The sequence below is a fragment of the Anguilla anguilla genome, chromosome 6 (assembly GCF_013347855.1).
Source record: "Anguilla anguilla isolate fAngAng1 chromosome 6, fAngAng1.pri, whole genome shotgun sequence".
Lineage (NCBI taxonomy): Eukaryota > Metazoa > Chordata > Actinopteri > Anguilliformes > Anguillidae > Anguilla > Anguilla anguilla.
In genome coordinates, this window is record NC_049206.1 from 53,838,165 (window position 1) to 53,859,744 (window position 21,580).

The following is a 21,580-nucleotide window of genomic DNA, read 5'->3' on the forward strand; positions in this document are numbered from 1 at the left end:
TTAACACTACAATATAAGGCAGAAAGTCTATTGTGAAGACACCGTGATATATTTTCTAAAGGAATAAATGGTTTTGTGGAAAGCCCGATATTCCTATGAGATTCTGAGACTAATGTTTCCATGGCTATGCACAAGCATTAAATCACAGTAAAGCAGTAAGCTTTCCCTGATAACATATATTATTATACGCATTATGTACGCAATGTACACGCACCCATACATTTAAATATACATCTGTAACACCTATCTATTAACGTATTCCGCTTCTCGAAACATTTATTCATATAATTACCTTTTGAACAATAAATCCCTGCCTGGTGCAACTTCCCATTAGAAATGTGCGGACAGCCAAGGACACCGGAGGCCATAAGCAGACACGCAGATGATAACTTGAACGTAATTGAAAGCAATTAGGCAGGCATCTCCTGGACCCGAAGCAGTAATGAGATCCTTCCCTTCTCCTGCACCCAGGCTTTTAGCTGTCAGCAAGGTCAAACAGTGGGAGTGCACCCATGGCAACTGCGTCTACCGGACCCGGGGGTTGCTTTATATTGCCGTGGCCCACGCAGCGAGCGTCTGGCGCTGCGGCTCTGTGATTACGGCGCTCAAAATCCGTCCCCTCCCGCCTCAGTTCTGGTCCTGTTCGCGGAGAGGGAGACTTCATTTCCGCATCACATTTTCTACAGCGATTTACGGCTTCAGCCGTCGCCGAGCGCCGGGCAGGCATCAAATATTTAAATGCGTCCTGGAAACGGCTCGGGAAAAGGAGGGCAGCGTTTCCGTATGTGGGTCAGCGGGGCTCTTATCTCAGGTGCGTTCAGCCCGCTGCTTTCCGACACATTCTCCTGACGGTCAGGTGACCGAAAGTCTGCGCGGAGCCGGGTCAGCCGGGGATTTACAGTCAGCGCGCAGGAGCTCCTGTCTGCCAGCGATGCAATATTCACACTCTTTTCAAAGATACTTTACTTTAAGTATTAAAAACTTTCTGAAACCCCAGGAGAGGGGAAAAAAAAAAAAGTGCAGGAAAGAACATTCTAGAAACGTAAAAAAAAACCGTCAGGACGGGACTCGATACCGCAGCGGGAACGCGATACACCGCGGCGCATTCGTAATTAATTCAGCGCCTCATCTGCCTGGCGTTCGCTCGGAGATCCGCGCTCCTGAGAACGGAGCGCACGCGACGACGCACGTCCGCGGGTCGCCAGGTCGGCCGGCGCGCGCGGGGGGGGGGCTCGCCGCTCTCTCGAGGCGCCACGGTTACGTAGGCGTTCAGCTCATCGCGCGCTCTCTCGCCTCGCCTCGCCTCGCCCGGGAAGAAAAAGAGGGGGAAAGGCTCGGCGAAACGGGCCGCTGGAGACGCGTCGGCTCGTCCGCCGCCCCGGGCCTCGGTGGCGGGGGGGGGGCTCAAGAGGCCGCGGCGAGCCGGCGGCGTGGGCGTTCAGACCGAGCGGGCCCCGTTAATGAGACGCGGCGGGATCGTGGGATACGCGGCGGGTGGGCCGCGGCGCAGCGGGGCGCATTAGAAGGTCAACGAGCGGGAGGGCGTTAGCATATCTCTGCTCTGAAAGGGGAAACGCGGCCCGCGGTCAATATAATTAGGCCCAGATTATAGCCCTGCTTTACGACTGCCAGCGGGGGCAGGGATATATTAATTTAATGTGGGTCTGCCCAGCTGTGTTCCCGGCTGCAGCCGTTCACCGACAGTGCCAAGCTCTGGTCTGCGAGTGAGGCCGAACGCAGCACGGAGGACAGTCACGCCTCTCGAATGCTCTTATAGATCCGACTCGGTCAGCAGACCTTCTGCTCCGCCCACTAACCCGGGGGTGTCTTCATCAGGGTCCCCGTCAGGGGTGGGGGTGGGAGGGGGGGGGGGCATCAATCGGGTGTGCTGTCCTGGGCCCTGGAGGGGGGAGGGGCCCATTGGTCCCATTTAACTTGTGTAAATATTACTGTACTGTACCCAGGAATGATATAAAAATATAATTTTACCCGGCAGCCCTGGTCTTTGTTGCAACATCGAAAACAAACAGGTGTCAATCATCATTTCATTTCAATCAAACAGCAGCTGTGACCCTTCCTCAGAAACAAGTTTTATCAGTGGTAAGCATAGTGAAATCTGTTTTACTTTTAGCTTTTGGATTTTTTTTTTTATCTTCCTGATTTCAGGCTCTCAAAGTAAAATTTTAAATGAAGAAATTCACAGTTCTTATCTGTACCAGCATGAATGTTATGGTATTTAGTCTCTCATCTGTACCAACATGAATGTTACGTTATTTAGTACACTAGGGTACATCCAGTAATATACACAAACATCCAGTAATATACAAAGATGCAGGATATTATGCAGTTTGCTTAGCAAATACTAACAATGCTGTTTAAGCCATTATAAGCTACCAGTACTACTCATCGCAGAACAATGTCTTTATTTCTGTCAGTATTAGCCATAATAGCAATAACACTGCGAGCAACAGTACGATCCTCCACATATTCTCTCATTCTGTCATATCCATTCAGGAAAACAAACTGCAACAAACAACAAAACATGTTTTGTTTCCTAAGTATATGGAGACAGCCCTTTCCTTTGTGTCTTTTTTCCTCCCATCTAAGCCACTGCCAGTAAAAGTGGCTTTGGGAAGGGTGGTAGTTAGAGCGCGGGGTAAATATCTTGCAAATGACCACTTAGAGCAGCGCCGCCTCTCCAGCAGACAGCCGAGAGAGAGAGAGAGAGAGAGAGTGGGTGAGATGAACTACATTCCGAAAGTACATTCCGAACTTTACTCTACGCCCTCGGCTGGGGTGGGCGGGCGGGCATGCTGTTTGGGATTCAGCCGATGCATTCCTCTACAGTCTGTAAGTTCAGTTGGTGCCACTCAGACGCTGGACTAGATTTCATTATCCATCCATCCATTTCCTAAACTGCCTTTTCCCGGTCAGGGCAGTAGGCGGAGGTTTGGGGCGGGGGGGGGGGGGGTGGGCCGGGGGATGGGGCATTGGGATAGGAAGGCGCTGGAGCCTATCCCAACTGACATTGGGTGATAGGCAGGAACACACCCTGGACAGATCAGCTAGAGTCTCCAATTAGCCTACGTGCATGTCTTTGGACTGTCGGAGGAAACTGGAGTGCCCGGAAGAAACCCACATGGACACAGGGAATACATGCAAACTCAGAAAGGCCCCTGGCTGGGATTCAAACTCTTACAGTGAGGCAACTGTGGCTATTCACTGCACCACTGTGCTGCCCCTAGACGACATCATCCACATAATATATGAACAAATGTGTCGTCTCATCTTCGGACCTGCTGAAGACTCTTAACCTCATAAAACACTGTATGTGCTATTTGTTTTCCATTGGATAAGCAAACGTTTAAAGTGATATCATCGCTGCAGTCGATTTTGTGGTAGGTGCCATAAATGCTTCAAAAGGATGTGTTATCTGTCGGTCACCCTTTTCCTTCCTACCACAGACTTCACAGGGTCCAGGTCATTCCTGCAGATGACACAGTGTTCTCATTTTCATCAGCAAACGTGGAGAACAGAAAACAAGACCACGGCATCTTATTAAATTATCATGCCCAATTAAATTTTTTTCCATTTCATCTTTCAGAAAAAGAAAAAAAAAAAAAGGTGTCCTAATTAGGTTGCTTGGTGAATTAATTCCCATGGTAACACTGTGACAAACAAGCCTGGCCGTCTGAACCTCTCGCTGCCTCTGTCATCGCCCTTCCGTTTCACCAGTGTCTCATTTGCATCGGCTAATTACCCGTCAGCAGGTGGAGCGCAGGTCCCGGGCTGGAGCGGAGGAACAAGGCCTTTCTTCTCCACGTCGCGGGGATGTTACATTTCACTAGGCGAGCGGGGAGATCAGCGCGGGGCCCGCGGGCGGAGCGTGATAGCCCAGCGCGCGGGGGAGGGGGGGGGGCCCTGGAACGGAACGGAAGGCTCGACAAGGCGGCTGACATGACAGACAGCGCTCCGGAAAATGCGCTTATCTGCAGAACTAGCGATCGTGCGTTCGTCTGGCACGCCGCGCCGCAGCACGTCTGGGCCCCGCCGGCGACACTGACGGCGGGGAATCAGCTGTTTTGCCGGGCGGAGCGTGACGGCGGCGGCGGCGGCGGACGGGCGGGCGGGCGGCGGGCCTGTCGGAAAAACCGTCGGCTCCCGTGGAAACTCCGCCCGGGCAAGACTCGGAGCGTGACATGCCAAGGGGCGGAGGCGAACCGCGTCGCTCACTCCTGAGAGCGCTCGCTCACTCCTGAGAGCGCTCGCTCACTCCTGAGAGCGCTCGCTCACTCCTGAGAGCGCTCACTCACTCACTCCTGAGAGCGTTCGCTCACTCCTGAGAGCACTCACTCACTCCTGAGAGCGTTCGCTCACTCCTGAGTGCCTGTTCAGCGTTTGCCGTGGCAGATCACTGATCTTATTATGAACAGGATGGGATGATGTTACGCAGGCGAGCACTTTACATCATCCAGATAACATACATGCACAGCTGCTTACCTTCTTCAGGCTCTTACTGCCTCATAAGACATCTTGAGTTCCAAATGTGTTTTCATATCTGTGGGTAATGCATTTTCTTCATAATAGACTTCAGAGGGCCATGGTCGCACCTGTACACAAACTGTGTGTGTGTGTGTGAGTGTATGTGTTTCTCCCTTTGTACTTATGCCTTTGTGTGTGTGTGTGTGTGTATATGTGTGCATGTGTTTGTGCATGCATGTGTGCGTGTGTGTATGCGTGTATGTGTTCATGCGTGTTTGCGCGTGCGTGTGCTGTGCAGTACCTGGTTAAAGGCAGGCACCGCCTTGGTGCCCATGCAGGGTCCCAGAGTCAGCACAGGCAGGTCCTGCCCCTCCACCTTACGAGACTCCAGGCAGTTCTGCCTCTGTCGGATTACGCCCGTCTTGATGTCGGAATCATCAGGAATTCTGGGAGAAAGAGGAGTGCTATAAAATATTCACACTCTGCTAGGCAGAGGTACAGCATTCATTAAACTGAATATTTATTAACTTTACAATAAAAGTTGTATTAGTTTTTTTTTTCTTTTCTCCAGATTTTCAATGGCCAATCACATTTCTAGGCCCATCTCGTCACTGCCTGCTGCTAGCTCTTGCTTCTCTCCACACTGCAGTGCACCAGTGAAGGTTGCAGACATTTTAGAGGAGTGCACTTCATGTGCAGCTGGTGCAGGCACCCAATTGGCCGGGGTGCAGTTGGTGCAGGCACCCAATTGGCCGAGGTGCAGCTGGTGCAGGCACCCAATTGGCCGGGGTGCACAGCTGGTGCAGGCACCCGATTGGCCGGGTTAGTCGATCTAGTGCGATCAGACAATGACAACCCAGCTGACTTATACCAACCTTCCGAGGACCACGTTACGACCAATCACACGCTGCCCTGCGTGGGCGAAGGCCACAGGCGGCGCTGACATAGTCGCGAGCGTAGCAGGATACGGCTCGCGTCACGACGGGCTGCGGGAGGCGGCGTCTTTTAAAAAACGACGGGCGCAGCTTTTCCGCTCATCATCCTGACGGACTCATAAAGCCGCCAACGCCGCGCGCGGAGAGGGGACAAAGCGCTTAGCGGGCGGCGGCGCGCGGGTGTCACATCGTCCCGCCGTCCGGCCCCTAATGTTTTGTCAGATAGCGGCGGCGCTGAATTACGGCGCGTATTAAAACGCGGCGTTATGAATCGCGCTCCGGGGCGGACGCATCCATCAGCGGGACGCCCCGCGCACCGCCCCGCCGGGGAGAGAGAGGAAAACTCTGTGTAAATAATGAGGGAGCTGCCAGTGCGCCCCGCTCATTCACTTACTCAGCAGAGAGGGTCCCGGAACCGGGGGGGGGGGGGGGGGGGGGCAAATTCATCAGGCACCCCCCCACCCACCCTCTCTCCAAAGCACAAAGCCATTTTTCATTTTCTATCAGCATGCTGATGATTCCGCAGTCAACAGACTCCGCTCCCGCGCTACGGCTGGGTCAAGCTGTGCACGCAAACACACACCGGGGGGGGGGGGACCGTCCCCCCAGACACAAAGAAAAAAAAGAAAGGACGACGTTCATACGACGCCAATCAGACCGCCGTTATGGATGAACCAATTTCACCAAGCGGCCACAATTTCGCAGGGAATTCTGGGAGATCTATTGAGCCATCGACCGACCCGGCCAGTGTGAGTGTGAAGTGAAACGACAAAAATATATAAAATATAAATAAAAAAACGGCGAAAAAAGATGAAAGGAGTTATTCTGAACGCTTCGTAAACGGAAAGCGTGTGTGGTGCAGCGGGGGGGTCCTCACTTCAGCTCGGGGTAGACGTTGTCTAGATACCACTTGAAGGATTTGCAGTTCAGGCTCCTGCGTAGCTCCTCTCTTCCGTGAACGCTGATAAAAACAGGGGGGAGGGGAGGGAGGGCGAGCAGAGTGAGGGAACAGCCACTTCCATAACCCGGTCCACCTCTTATCATACAACAGACAGCGGAGGGAAAAGGAGAAAAAAAAAATAACAATCAAGACAAACCACGGCAGCGGTCATTGGTATTCCACGCCAGGCAGAGAAGCGCTTTCTTTCTTTTTTTTTCCGGAACTATCTGGCCGCGTCGGTTGGAGCCCCCGCACCCTCGGCTGGTTCCCCCGCTCTTTCATGTCACGCTCGCTAATTACGTTCGGTAATCAGCGGCGGGCGACACTGCCTCCGCCGCGCCGAGTGTCATTTCGCCACGCTCTCCGTCTAAGGTTGAAATTCAGAGGCGTCGCGTAGAGAGTCGGAGAGAACACGTCACTCACTCGCCGTAAGGCTTTCCCCGGGCGGCCGGTCGAGCCGAGTAGTAGAAGAGCTTGAACTCGTCCATCCACACCTCCGCCGTCCGCCTGGTGTTCCTGAAAGAGAACGAACAGCAATGAGGGAGAGGCCTGGCCTTCGTTTCCTGGTTCGGGTGAGTCTGTGGACCTGTGGTCTGTGGAGCTCTGCACCTGTGTGGATGAAAATGGCTTCCCAAGCTGTGACTTTGTTAATGTCTCACATCCATACTTAACAGCCTTTAAATGTTACAATTTGTTTGGCTGAAATTATGAAATGGAAAAAACAAAAAAAAAAGGTTACAATAAAAGCTATTTCCAAAGCCCTGGCGCAACCTTTCCTCTACTGATACAGAAGTGTGTGTGCAAGCAGCCCGAGTTTTCAGTCCCAAGGCTCTGAACATCATGTACTGAGCTGCAGCGTGCTCACAAACATGGCCTTACCCGTGGTCACCCGCCGAGACTCGACACGCGTACACACGTGCCCTTAAACCAGCTCCGCTACCACTATTTACGATAGGAGAGGTAACTAAGGCTCCGAGGTCCAGGAAGCACTTCAAATTCCATTTCGGTAATTCGAAAAAAGAAAAAAAAACGGGCTCCAGTTTCACTTCCTTACAGAATTACGCTTTGCCTACGAGGGGAACTCATGTGCGCCTCCCCACCTCCCCTTGTGCTCCCAGGGCTGGAGTCGCATTTTCTCGACTGAGACGCAACTGCTGTGCCGAAATAACCCCCATCCACCCCCCCCCTCGCCCACTCAGGCCAGTGTTTACGCACAACAAGCCTTCTGAAGGCCCTTGCTCTGCTGTGCAGGTTTTCATAAAGGCTTTTAAAAAAAAAGCAGCGTTCCATTAGCCTGGATACAAATGAATAGGTGCCACGTTTAATGTGACGCCAGGTTGCAGGGGGGGGGAGTAAATAATATTCGCACACATAATAACCTGCTTTATTTCTTTATTCTCCCCCCCCCCCCGGATGCAGAAGCCTCTCAGACAGTTAGCCGCGTAGCCCCCTACTCTCCCCCGGGAGAGACGCACAGATCCTGTTAAACGCATCGAGGGGCACGCGCGTGCCTCCGTTCGCCTTCTGCTTGGCCCTGGAAAGCTAATTAGGCTAATTTTCCTCCTCATACCCCCCCCGATGCTCGCAGAGGCGGGAACAAAGTTTCTCCCGGCCTCCCTGCCGACCGGCGTTCCTTTGAAGCGCGCGACGGCTCACTGCACCTCCGACTCTGCCGCGAAGCGCCACGACACACCGCGATACGCCACTACGCGCACAAACCTACGCCAGCGCCACGCCCGGCGAAACAGGTGGGCTCTGCTGTCTAAAGCACCTCGTTTTCACAAATAAAAGAAGTGAAATGTGCCAAATAAAGCTTTTAATGTATTAATTCCGTGTTCATTTGGTATGGTGATCAAATGTAAAGGGTCCTTTTCTCATACGGTTTTCTAGATTTCAGTTGAGAGGAATCTATATGTTATAACATGTTTATAAGAAGGTTCATTTACCATATAGCATATATAGTGCAGTGTGTAAGTGTTTGGACAGTGGCACAATTTTAGTTTTTTTTTTTTTGGCTCTGTGCTCCAGCAAATTGGATTTGAAATGAAACAATGAATATGAGTTTAAAGTGCACCAGACACTGGATATCTTCCCTGATGATGCTCTATCTGGCCTGTACTGCAGCCATCTTCAGCTCCTGTTTGTTTTAGGGGCATTTTGCCTTCAATCTTGGCTTCAGGAAGTAACATGCATGTTTAGAAGGATTCGCGGTGGCCAGTCAGAGAACATGCCACGTTTTGAAAGTCCTTGGTTGCTTTAAAAGTTTGAGGTCATTGTCCTGCAACAAGGTGAAGCACTGTCCAATGAGTTTTGAGGCAATTGGTTGGGTCTGAGCAGATAAGATGTTTCTGTACACTTCAGAATTCATCCTGCTGCTGTCACACCATCAAATGAAGACAAGTGAACCAGTTCCAGTCGCTACTGCTGAGCTCGCTAGTGTGTTTTTGCTCCTTAACAATGAACCAGACAGTTGGTTTTGACACACCCAATGTTTGGTCTGTCTCTGATTGATTTATATGGATTTTTCAGCCTCGTGATAGCCAACTTTACTGGCAGTGACACTTATTTAGAGAGAACAGCAACAGCCTCCAAATACGAAATCCACACCATTAGAAGCAACTCTAGACCTTTTGTAAGCTTTCTTTTGCATGAACTAATGACGCAAAGACAAGACACACAGCTGGCCAAGAAACAGCTAAGCAGCCAACTATCCAAATACTTTTGCTCCCCTAAAATGGGCTCTATGTCTTAAAAGAGCTTTAATTCCTACACGGATCGCCCAATATGGATGTAAATACTCTCATATTAAAGCTGACAGATTGAAATTTAATCTCACATTCACTGTTTTATTTCAAATCCAATGTGCGGGACTAAAGAGCCAAAACAACAAAAATTGTGTCAATGCTTGCGTACTGCTATGTATATATAACTTCTTCATGTTACATATATTGTCAACTGTAAACTTTGAGATGTACCTCTTTCTGCCAGGTGAACTGATAAATAGGCAGCTGGCAATAATATAAAACCTTTCGTCCATTGTCACTTATGTCAAGTGATTATTTCTGAATTTATGACATATTTGGATATTTTCAGAATATATTTAATAACCATAAAAGGGTTGGACACTGCAAAAAAAGATTCTTTTTCATGGAATAAAAACCCTCATTCAAATACCTGCTGCGACAAAAAATTCTAAGTAGCCTAATACATGATTTAAAAATAGGTTCTAATTCTGGCCCACTTATTTTAAAAGGTTGTCACCTGATTATAAGAAACCATCACAGAAAGGAATGGTCCTTTTAAAATATGATTTAAACTCTCCAAGTTCTTCAGAACGTCATTTACAAGGTTGAACTCTTCAGTAAAATAGAAACTTCCTCCAAAAATACACTGAATAGAATGGGTTTGTTAAAGTGAAATTATTGTTCGTGCATTTCAGGGCCTTGCTTAAATTTAATTTGAGATTTACATAACAAATAGAATACAGAATTACCTTCCATGTTCTCTGCAAGACTTTCTACTCGTACGCAAGCTGTGCTACTTAAATCTCCTGCAAGGTAGTTTTACATATAAATATGAATTACGACAGATATACAGTCCAAATTCTCCTCTTGGAAATAGAAGTGGCTCCATTCTGATTTCTCCCAGAGCGCACAGTTGAACAGGGCAGACTGATAAGAACAAGAACAACCACCAGCAAACCGCTTCTCTTTCTCAAACACGTCATGAGCGGTGTTACGCATTCATCATTTTTGCTGGCTCGTGACTGCCCCACAATGCAATTTACTCTACACAACAGGACCATACTTTGTAGTTGCCCTTGTTATTTGCACTTGCGATGGTGCTGTTCGCCATAATGATTTCTGAGAAAAAACAAACATCAGCCAAACAAATACATTTAAATGTGGAATGTATATCTTGGGATAAGACTTTAATGCTTTGCTGATACTGCTTTTTGGATTTAGGCACCCATCTTATTCTCTTGCTTTCATGTGGGCTGGCATTGTGCCGGAATAGAGGGGGGTACAGCCAAACTTACTTGATGTAGGTGTTGGCGTTCCCCTCCGGAAAGATGTACGGGTGCTTCTTGCGGAAGACGTGGCCGACCCTGCTGCAGGGAATGATCTCCAGACTCCCTCCGCACATCCACACCCGGAAGGAGATCTCTGCAGGGGACCGACGCGGGAGAGAGCAGCCGTTCATTACCGCCGTTATAGAGACCGGCGCGGTCAACACCCTCGCCATGCCGCGCGGAGCCCAGGCCTGCGAGGGAACCAATCGGGAAGAGCGCAGGCCCGTTCTCCTGGGAGCACAGGAAGGGGGTGGGGGGGGGAGTGCATTTACTGCAGCATCACAGCAGGTAGCCAGCTCGCCTCCCCCACACACCTCTGTGTGTGAGCAGTTTAAGTTTTTCTTCTTAGGGGATATGTGGGCTTTAGAGTGTGCTAGATACTGGGAGAACAAGTGCTTACATAATGAACAGGAAATCAATGGAAATCTATCCATCAAGTAAATGATCCCCTCGAAAAGAACTCCAGGTAGATTTTTCTGGTCCAGGGTTAGCTAACACAACTCTGACCCCAACTGTAACTACCATGCAAACCTCTGATGCTGATCCCAGATCAGTATTTATGGATAAAGTCTACCTACACCTACACAAGACTTACATTTAACAGCTTGGAATATCAGACCACAATTCTCCATGGCTTTAATATTATGTAGCAGGCAAACAAGGGCTTCCTTTAATGACAGTAACACAATCGCAGTGCTGAAACCAGATACAGAGAATAAAAGGAGAAATTTGTAATTATCTGGTCTCTTTCAGGTTTCAGGCATTACTATGTGTGAAGAACACATGGCCTGTAAGGTGTTAGAATCTCTTAACACACATCAGGCTTTTTGATTAATATTCAGCACTACTGATTACAGTTCGAGACACAATGACCTGGATAGAGATGGGTGTTCCACTGCACGGTGTGATCCAGCACCACACACGCGTACCTAATTTTTCTCTACAAGCCCACATAAAAGAAGTCTATCTGCCTGGCAGGCTATGTGTAGCTTAGCAATCTGTCCATTTCCGGAAAGTTCTCCACTACATTCTGTGCCTTTTCCACCCTGGGAGCTGTATGCATCCCCATCCGCAGAGACACAGAACATTCTGCAGTTCTGTCTGCTCCTCAGTCTCTACCTGTGACTGACACATAGATCAGCCAAACGCTCATGCTCACGCGCAGGCACAGGTTGAGTTCCCCAGAGCCCCCCGATATTTTCCTCAAGATAGGGGTTTCGAGGGGGGGGGGGGGGGGGCGTCTGTTCCACAGGAGCCGGCTGTGGAAGGATGTCCAAGCTCTTTTCTGAGAAGGGACCACCGGGAGCCGTGAGCCACAAGCATCCAACAACAAAGACGCCAGAGAGAGCTCAACATGAGATACAGGGGAACAGAGAGGGAACACAAACCAGGCAACAGGACGACTCCAACTCACTGTGCTTCTGGGCTTATTGTGGCAAGACGGTGAATTGATACTGCTCGCATTTCTGGATTTTACTCAGGAATGTGGTAAAAATGTCTGTTCACCAAACACAACGTCAGCACCTGATATATAAAATTTTAACTTGAATAAATCTTACGTTCACAAACCCATTTAAAAATCGAAGGACAGGAGCCCGTCCTGGTAGGATGTATCGGGGGCACGGAGGTCACGTTCTAAATTGCTCCCTAGCAACTAGCCATCTTCTGCAAGCGATCGTTTGCACACTCTCAGAGAGTGATTGCATGGGTGGCCAGGGAGTGGGAGTGTTGAAGTAATGCACTTTAGTATTGGCACTAAGCAAAAAAAACATTTCCAGCGAAACTATTCACAGTATTGAAGAAACAGGTGAAATGAATCTCTTTTTCTATTCTCGCTCATACGCAGAAAAAACCCAGAACCCAGGGCCCAGAATTCTTAAAGTGGGTGTGTATGCAAGTGAAACAGGATATGACATTTTTCTAAAGAATCCCTCAAGCTCTCAGCTTGAAATGAATCACTTTAATGTCCAATTAATGTGCCGTATGAACTGATAAGACTGAAAATCCAAAGTCTGAAAAGTCTGTTTGCATTTCTGAAAGGGTAGCATCAAAGTCCTATCCTTCCTGAAATGTTAAAAGATGCATGCAACCAAAAATATTCCTAATATCTGTGTATACACATCATTGTTAGGATCAATTCCTTATTTTCTTACAACTCACATGTATAGAATTTTTAGAAAGACATTCAAATATAACCTAGATAAACTTACTGTAACACTGTCACCAATGAAAGTAATATCCACAAATCAAAATGACTGTGATATGTCTGAACTAGCTTTTCTTAGTAACCAATATCTGCCTCACTAGAGATTAAAAGATTTCATTTCAAACCATGAGTCACTTGCAGTCCCACAGACACCGAAAAAGCAAAAAATCTTGTAAGAGCAAAATTTTTCCACATTTTCTATCTCACTTTCTGGCAACACAGTTTTGATGTGCTGAGATTCAAAGCCAAAAAGAACATTTCAGGTCAGACACTGCGAGCTAACTGCAGAAAAATCTCCATTAGGGACCCACTGTTCATGAGTACATCCATCAAAAACACAATTGCTCCAACAACAAACCAAAATCTCTCTGACCTCAAAAATTCAGTGGAAAAAATCAATAAAACCATAAATCACAATCTAACACAAAACAAACTCTTCTCTAGTCCAACCTAAAAGTTCTCATTAATAAAAAAAACTCATTTTTAGAAAATCGTGTAAACAAAAAAAGTGATTGCTTACGTTCAATGTTATCCATGTGCCAGTCGGAGGCACTTAAAATAAATATAACCCAGAAAACAGGCACTACGTTTTCAATACTTGAACTCAAAAAACTACCAGCGCTCTCAAATGACAACAAATTATTCTGTGAAAATGATTTGGCAATCCCTTCAATGAGAATCTACAAGAGCGCAGACAACGTTGCGCAACAACCTTACAGCAACGCTCTGCAAACATTTCAGAATGAGAAAATCCAACAGATTGAATACAAAGTCACTCGAAGAGCACGCCTCACCCAGCACAGACACTGACACAAGCTTGGTCCATAACCGATAATTATTTTGCATCCCTGTCGATCTATTCATCACATTAAGCGCTCGTGGAAAGCGGTAATGGATAAACCGTCATTTATTTTGGGTCACCGCACAGCTTTTAAACCATCTGCGTCCGTCTTTAACCCCCCCCCCCCCCCTCGAAAGAATCGCTCGTTGGCACTACGTCTCTCCTTAACCGCTGGCAGGAGAGTAACTGAAGTGAAAAAGAACAGATTATCGCTTCTGAAATGGATCCACCTTACGATAAAACCGTCCTCTCCCGCCCGCAAATGGAAATCCTTTCATAACCACAGTTATGAATATTTTCTGGGAATCGCTCGCTGAGTGAACACGCTGGACAGTGGATGCCCTGACGTAACGTGATACACCCTTTTTTTAATTTCAAGATTATTCTTTCATATCAATTTCATAGCAAAATTCACTGTTAATTCAACACTTACATCATTTATATGAGTCTTCTAAGGATCAAATGTACATACATTCATACATTCTTGACATAGAATGCATTCATACAGTAGAATGTTCTAATAGCATATTAACATTCAAGGCATTGAAAGTTATTGATCGTGACATTTTAAGCTGATCGCCCATAAACCTCTCTCTCTCTCTCTCTCTCTCTCTCTCAAAGGGGGCTCGTGGACAGTCAGGCAACTCACCAAAGTTCTCACCACCCCAAATGTCCATGGCAGTATCATATTTCCCCAGGTGATTAAACCAGGACTTGTCAATCACGAAGAGGCCTCCGGCAATAATGGGGGTCCTGTAGGCGAGAGAACTCGAAATACCACACTGGCTCGCAAAACACATGACTAATGATTTCTCCCCTACTCAAATGACAGGACCTTGAAAGCAGCTCATTTCCAGCAGCTGTTGTCTCTGCATTGTAATGTTTTACAAGCCGCAGCCAAACACATCAGCAGTGTGAACGCATTGGGCGCTGAATTTGTAAACAAATAGAAAAACACAGGGCACAAAAACATACTCAACCCGATCAGAGCCTTTAATAGCTATCATAATCATAATTAGACTGAAATCCAAATCTCAGTTGAACTACTTTGTCCAACATGAATTTTTCATAATTCTAATAATTTTGATTCCATTTAATCTTTCAACATTAATCTGCACACAGTTCTATTCTACATTTCCCACGTTCCTCAGTAAAGCCAGACACTCTCGAGCACTGAATGAAGTGTAAATGATCTGCATCGTAAGGGCCAGGCTACGCTACAGGAGCACAGCCAGCAGCGCGGGGCTACAGAGACCTGTAAGAAGATACATCCTCATTATCCGAGGACAGAAACACGAGCCTTTCTCATTCGGCCTGAAACAGGGCGGACACGCCCGGGGCGTGGGACGGGCGATGCTCTTCGGGTCCCGTGCTTTTATTCCGTCTTTTGCAGACAAATAATGCAAAATAAAAGCCCTCGTCTCCCTCCCTTCACCCGAAAAAAATCCGCTTTGTTCATTCACGGGCGAAGAAAGCTGCTCTTACAAATTCATTTCTTCACACGTTTTTTTTTTCTTCTTCTTCCTTTCTCCCTCCCGCCTCTCCCCGTCTTCGCTGGCGCGTCTCGTTCGGACCGACCAATGGCGTCGGGGGGGGGGGGGGGGGGGGGGGGAGAAAGAGCAGAAAGAGCGGGAATTGATTCCCGGGGCAACCGCCAACCTGGCGTTATTTATAACTCCTCTGGAGGAGTCCGGGGGCGATACCGTAAAAGGCAGAAACTAATAGACACATTGACATCTGATAAACTGCCAACCCCCCGACCGTACAAAACATGAACTTTGCCTCCGTTCTGAGGGGGGCTGGAGACAAATATACGGCCTCTGCCCCCCCCCCCACCCCCCCGCCCCCCCCCCCCCCGCCTCCCCCCCCTCGGTTCTGGACGGTCCGTTTGTAGAGCTGACCGGCGTAATGGCTCATTAAATTAGACCGCCTGGATACCGAGCAGCGGTTCCCCGGGGCAGCCGCCGCTGCTCCCGTCGCTGCTCTGACACGGGTAGTGGTGCCGCGGCCCGCCGCTGTTCCTAACAAACGCCTCCTTTGTTCTTCTCTGCCACGCGTGTGTTTGCCAGGCTGAGCACAAAAAAAAATGCCCGAGTGTAAAAATACAGCTTTCAAAAAGGAGGCCAAAATAGCAAAAAAGCTTAGCCGGGTGCCGCTTAGAGACCCGGGGGGGGGGGCTGAATGTATCACGAAGCTCACGCCATTTAGAGTTGTTTTTCCCATTTGGAGACCCTACTGCAGTGGCTCATGGGAGTGGAACAGGCACGGTTAGATCAGACAGTGGGGCATGTATGAACAATTAAATAAAAGTATTACATATAAATTAAAATATGTAATAATTATACAAAAAATTATGAAAAGCACAGCCTACAACAGGGGCATGACAGGGCTGTGCAGTGGAAGATGAGACCCGACTGTGCTCCTGAAGCCAAGACTCTGCACTTGATGCAAACTGTTCTCCTCATCTGGGCCGAGCTCAGTTCTGTGTTATTAACCACGACCATTACTTCAGCTGGAATCCGAATGTGGCTAAATGAGTCTATCTACCCATCACTTCCCCGCACACATTAACCGCAGTACGAACGCACCTGAGAATCGCTACTGTAAGAGGAAGAGGAAACCTCTTTCGCTGCGGTGATCGTCGCCTGCGCTCCTTCGCTGAAGGGGGCATTAAAAGCGTACTCTGCCATCCCCCGCGGGACTGGGACAACCCGGGAGGTGGGCAGAGCGCCAGCGGAAAGTCTTACCGAGGGTGAGAGCGGCTGGCGAGCGGCTCCTCCAGACGCGCGCGCCGTTCTCACGGCTCATCTCACCCCGCGCGGGCGACCGCGCGCGCATCTGTAGGCGTGCGAACGAGCGCACACGCACACGAGCGCACACACACACGCACGGCACACACACGCACGCACTCGAGCTCCGAGCCAGCCATCTGTGCCCCCTCTCTCACGCTCTCCCTCCTCCCTCCACACTCATCCCCCGTGAGCTCGTCTCAGTCACGGCCGTGCCAGTCTTCCCCCCGGCTTCTGCTTCCTTCGCTGATAAACAGCCCCGACTGCCCGCCATTCCGCACCAACTAGCCTCGAGCGCTGGAGCTGTGGGGGCGGGGTCTAAACGTGAGCTGTGGGGGAGGAGTCAAACGTGAGCTGTAAACGTGAGCTGTGGGGGAGGAGTCTAAACGTGAGCTGTGGGGGAGGAGTCAAACGTGAGCTGTAAACGTGAGCTGTGGGGGAGGAGTCTAAACGTGAGCTGTGGGGGAGGAGTCAAACGTGAGCTGTAAACGTGAGCTGTGGGGGAGGAGTCTAAACGTGAGCTGTGGGGGCGGGGTATAGATGTGAGCTGTGGGGGTGGAGCCTAAACGTGAGCTGTGGGGGGAGGAGCCATAATGTGAGGCGTGGGGGCGGGGTCTAAAAACGCTCCGCAGTCGAGCTGCTCGCCTGCCCCTGCTTTTGGCGGATTTTGTAGACACACCGCCGGCATCACCGTGGAGCCGGTGAGGGAGCGGAGGGGGCCGAGGACTGGGCTGGGGGGGGAGGGGCGGGGGAGAGCAGGCAGACCAGGGGACGGAACCGGGTGTGGCAACGCCTGGATTCGGCACGTCCGACGGATGGCAGCCAAGGCACGTCCATGAGGAACCGAGCGGCTCCCGGTAACGCGCCGCGGCGTGGACGAAGATGAGCGTCCGAGCGATGGACGCGGCGGCGGCCCATTTCTGACACGGGAGCCGAATGCACCGCAGTGCCCATTTTTTTCACTGACAGAGAAATAAACCACCACTGTCATTCCCATTCAGACATATAAATGCACCATAAAAAAATCACTCTCTCTCCCTGCCAGACAGAGGAATGCAATATAGCCCCATTTTCCCTCTGACATAGAAATGCACCATGAACATCATTCTCTCTGACAGAGAAATGCACTATAACCTGCATGCTCCCGCTCACACAGAAATATGCCATAAACACGACTTTATCCGACAGGAAAAATGCGCAAATATCCCACGTTCTTCTCCCGACACAGAAACACAGAAATCCACCGCGGATATCCCTCTCTCTTTTCCCGATACAGAAAGGTGCACTTAATGCCCCCTAATCGGAACTCTCTCTCTCTCTCTCTCTCTCTCTCTCTCCGTGACCATCCGGGCTGGATGAGCGACGCTGCTAATCCGCAAACAGAATCAGAAGGATCAGTGTCCGACGATGTCATGAAGAGGGAGCGGGGGCCGGACGGCTCTCTCTCTCTCTCTCTCTCCCGCGCGGAACCGCTGTCGTCGGCGTTCCGCAGCGCCGACAGGATCGCCGTGACTGACGCGCGCTGTCAGGGGGACGGCGAGCCGCGCGCGGTAAGCAATCTCGCCGACGAGAGACGGTCATCCGCGCCGAACGCCCGCCATCCTAAGCCGTTCGGTGAGCTTCGCCTCCCCCCCCACCCCACCCCACCCCACCCCCCCGACGAGGATGCCTCTGCTTTCCCGTACGGCTGAGGACTAACCTGCCCCCCCCTCCTTAAGCGGAATGAGCCGGCATTAACCGCGTCTCAAAGGAAGAGGGTAATAATCAAAAAGAGGCGGGGGAGCTCAGTCAATCGTGCCGCGGCTCAGGCCTCATAATCAGACGATGGTCTCCTGCGCTGGCCCGCTGTTTAATAGAACGGGGGGGGATCCTGGCGTCGGAGATATTGAGAAGCTGCTTAATTGCCTCTCATTTCTTCTCGGGTGACTTTTCTCATTATGCACCTTGGTGTTCCTGCCAAGATCAATGGCCATGCCGCTTCTTCCAGCTGCTTTTCTTTATCAAACTTCTCCATCCCCGGCGAGGACTTTACATCACGGTGTGGCAGTTTGGAAAAAATGAAGGCTACTGGGAGAGGATTTATGTCGTTCTGGTCTAGTTTTCGTAAAAAGGCGGGATTGGCCCCTGGCTGCTCCCCCCCTCCCTCCCTAAAATAAGGCCGGGATTGGTTTTGGCCCAGCAGCTGGCCACTGAGCTGACAGTCTGTGTGCCCTCACTCACTTACCTGATGGGTTCGGTGGGGTCGACTCTCCTGGCTTTTTGTTCAGCAGACAGTTGCTCCCACTTGAAATGCAGACTCCAGTCAAAGCCTGCAGTCGAGAGGGATGGACCGTTAGAGCCAAGATTCAGGAATGGAGAGGGCAGACTAGGGAGGAGGGATTAAATCCACTCAAAGCCAAGGGATTATGGGAAATGGAGTCTGTGACCTAGGTGATGAGGGTGTAATTGCAGAGAGACCACACTTCATCAATCACACGGTCTGTTAATCTCATGAAGAACATGACCACAAATTAGCACAGGCCATCAGCTAAAAACAACTTTTCCCCACCACACAGATAGGCTTTTAAAGTGCTAATAATGAATCCCAATACTTACTTTTACTCATTGCCTGTGCATTTTAGACATTCAGGGGACGCCCATACTGAGAGAGACTTACGCAGCTTAAATCCGTTTAGTTTACAATCCATTTATACGGCTGGATATTTATTGAAGCAATTCAGGTTAAGTACCTTGCTCAGGGGTACGACAACAGCAGCCCACCTGGGAACGGGATATACACCCTCCTCGTTACAAGCCCATTTCCCTAACTATCACGCTACTCAGATCACCCCGTATATTTGAGGAGCTCCGCTTTATTTGTTGAATCGCTTAATTAAGCGCTTAATTGAAGATTTCCAGCACATCTGGGCGGCCGGGGCGGGCTGAATTTTTGATTGGCGGGAACGCCGCGCGCTGCAGCAGCAGGGATCGACGCCGCACCTCAGGGGCGTCCATGCGGCACCATCGACACCGAAACTTTTCCTCGTTACGAACTGAGACGTCGTGAATAATTGAGAAGTTTGCGCCGAGAGTGGCGGGTTGGCTTCCTGGAACTGCCTGTCCATCACTACCGCTGTACCATGTTGGCAGGGGAAGGGAGAGTTCAGGGTGGGGGGGGGGGGGGGGGGCGGCTTTACCTCCACGCAGGTCTGACGAGGCCGCCACATAGGCAAAGGAGTCCATGTTGATGATGTCGATGACCGGGCTCACGACGCACGTCGGGTCCTTAAACATGCAGAACAGAGGAGGAGTCACCAGCGTTTCAAGAACACGCATTAACCCTTCAAGGCGTGAGGTCACAAATATGTGATTAGAATGTCCGTAAGTGAACACTGTAACGCTGATGTAACAATCACTAATTGAAAGCAAAGGAGTTCTAGAACACTGACTTTTACATTTAACGTGTTTTTTGAAACATCCTAAAAACCTTCAAAGAGTTAATGCTTGTGCACCATTATACAAAAAAAAATTTTGAAAGGAAGGTTTTGGTCTAGGCATGGAACACACTCATCTATTATGGGACATCATTTTAATTAAATTTCTACTTTAAGTTTTTCCCCTTAATTATACATCTGCAGAGAAGACAGCTGATAGACCTTTATCGTCAGCCTAAGCTGAAGACCGTTACCCATCAATCTCAGCAAAAATAGAGGCAATAAGACAGAATCAGATTATGAATAATCTTGACACCCGCCATTGAGTCAGAGCACGAAGCGAGAGAGGGGTGCAAAAAAAAAAGCAAAAAAAAAGCCTTTGACGGCAGTCGGCAGGACAGCTTGAGCCGGCGGCGGCGGCGGCAGCGGGAGATAGCCGCGCTCGGCCAGACTCCGCCCCCGGCTTCGCCAACGCTCCCGAATTAGACGCGCCAGCCCTCCTCTCCTCCGTTGACATGCTCCGCCCCCACACCTCTACCCCACACACTCAGCCCGCGAGCGCGACGGTTGGACGCTCCGCGTCTTTCGGGCTAATTAGGCGAAGACGAGCCCCGCTCTTCGCCGAGTCGGCGGCGTCTGGCTGGCTAGCGGGGGGGGCCCGTGCCAAACCGACAGAGGGGCCGCCGCCGCGTGATCTGGAAGGTTCCGCTCGCAGACGCGACGTCAGCCGCGCCGCGCGAGAAACATGTTGCCGTGGGAAGAGCCGTCGGTTACAAAACAAGGGCGCGTCACGCTAATGATGTATATGTGTTTGTGTGCGTGCGTATTTTTGCGTGGGTCGATAAATAATGCGTACAGAAATACACGTGCGCGCGGACACTGGTGCATAACTCCTTGGTAAAAATCAATGCCTCTCACTCTCCACATTATCGACCGCTCGAAGAAAAAGGGATTCCTATAATAACGCATAGATTACACAACTTGATAGTTTGACAGCGATGCCCGGCTGCGGGAAATTAAAACTGATGTTCGAGCCACAGTCAGATCAGCTTGAACCAGATCCAGACGTGACTTCGAGAAAAAGGCTGAAATGCACTCGTTAATGCTTGCGCATAGGCCTCACCTCTTGCACTTTTTTTTTTTAAAACAGCATTTTCCAGAACAGTCCACAGCACAGGCTACGGATTATAAAATCTTTTCTGTGGACTGTACCCTCGTCATTTCTACACGGCAGGGTGTGTTTTAGTTCCTGGCCTGTCAACAAGGAATGAAAAATGACTGCGCTGCTGCAAATTGTCAGAGTGCTGAATATTGTCAGTCTATTCCCATCGCAGTCGGTTTCTAGAAGCTACTATAACTGCGATAATAGGTCTCTTTCAAGTTTCGGGAGATGGTTTACTAGTGGCCTGACAGCCAATCACGAATGGAAAGAAATTCTGGAAAATTCTACAAGTAAAAACAGGCCTGGGGGACAGCTGCTCAGAAAAATGTCCAATTGTCAGACGCTGAGGGAAAGGGGGGGGGGGGGGGGGGGGCGTACCTCTTTTATTCTGTGGAGCAGTGGGGGCAGCCAGTCTTTGTTCACCTCGCAGTGGCTGTCCAAAAAGGTCAGGACCCCGGCCCGAGCAGCATCCGCACCTCGAACCCTGGACCGGATCAGCCCTGGATGTGGCAAGAGGTCAAAGGTCACCTTGTTCTTTTTGCTTCTGTGTCCGCAATGACATGATCTACTGCCCTGCCCTTCCATGTATGCGAGCAAAAACATTATTATCATTATTATTATTCCAAATAAAGAGGAAATCATTAGCTGTGGACAACACGGTGGCCCTGCTCGCCCCATGCATTAACAAGATGTGTAAAGGTTGTTTGCATCTCATTAAAAGAAAGAGCAATTAAGGATGC

The 21,580-nt window shown here is 49.7% G+C and overlaps 1 protein-coding gene across 2 annotated transcripts in view; it reads right to left on the reverse strand.

Annotated features, from left to right (window-relative positions):
- galnt14 (UDP-N-acetyl-alpha-D-galactosamine:polypeptide N-acetylgalactosaminyltransferase 14 (GalNAc-T14)) overlaps positions 1-21,580 on the reverse strand; it is a 74,953-nt gene that overhangs the window by 4,469 nt on the left and 48,904 nt on the right. For both annotated transcript variants that reach the window (XM_035423281.1, XM_035423282.1), the window contains exons 6-13: positions 21,219-21,340; positions 19,442-19,529; positions 18,490-18,574; positions 14,126-14,229; positions 10,397-10,523; positions 6,781-6,873; positions 6,295-6,378; positions 4,784-4,928 (exon numbers count right to left, since the gene is read on the reverse strand). In XM_035423281.1, coding sequence (XP_035279172.1) covers positions 4,784-4,928; positions 6,295-6,378; positions 6,781-6,873; positions 10,397-10,523; positions 14,126-14,229; positions 18,490-18,574; positions 19,442-19,529; positions 21,219-21,340 — 848 coding nt within the window. The remainder of the gene's footprint in view (positions 1-4,783; positions 4,929-6,294; positions 6,379-6,780; positions 6,874-10,396; positions 10,524-14,125; positions 14,230-18,489; positions 18,575-19,441; positions 19,530-21,218; positions 21,341-21,580) is intronic.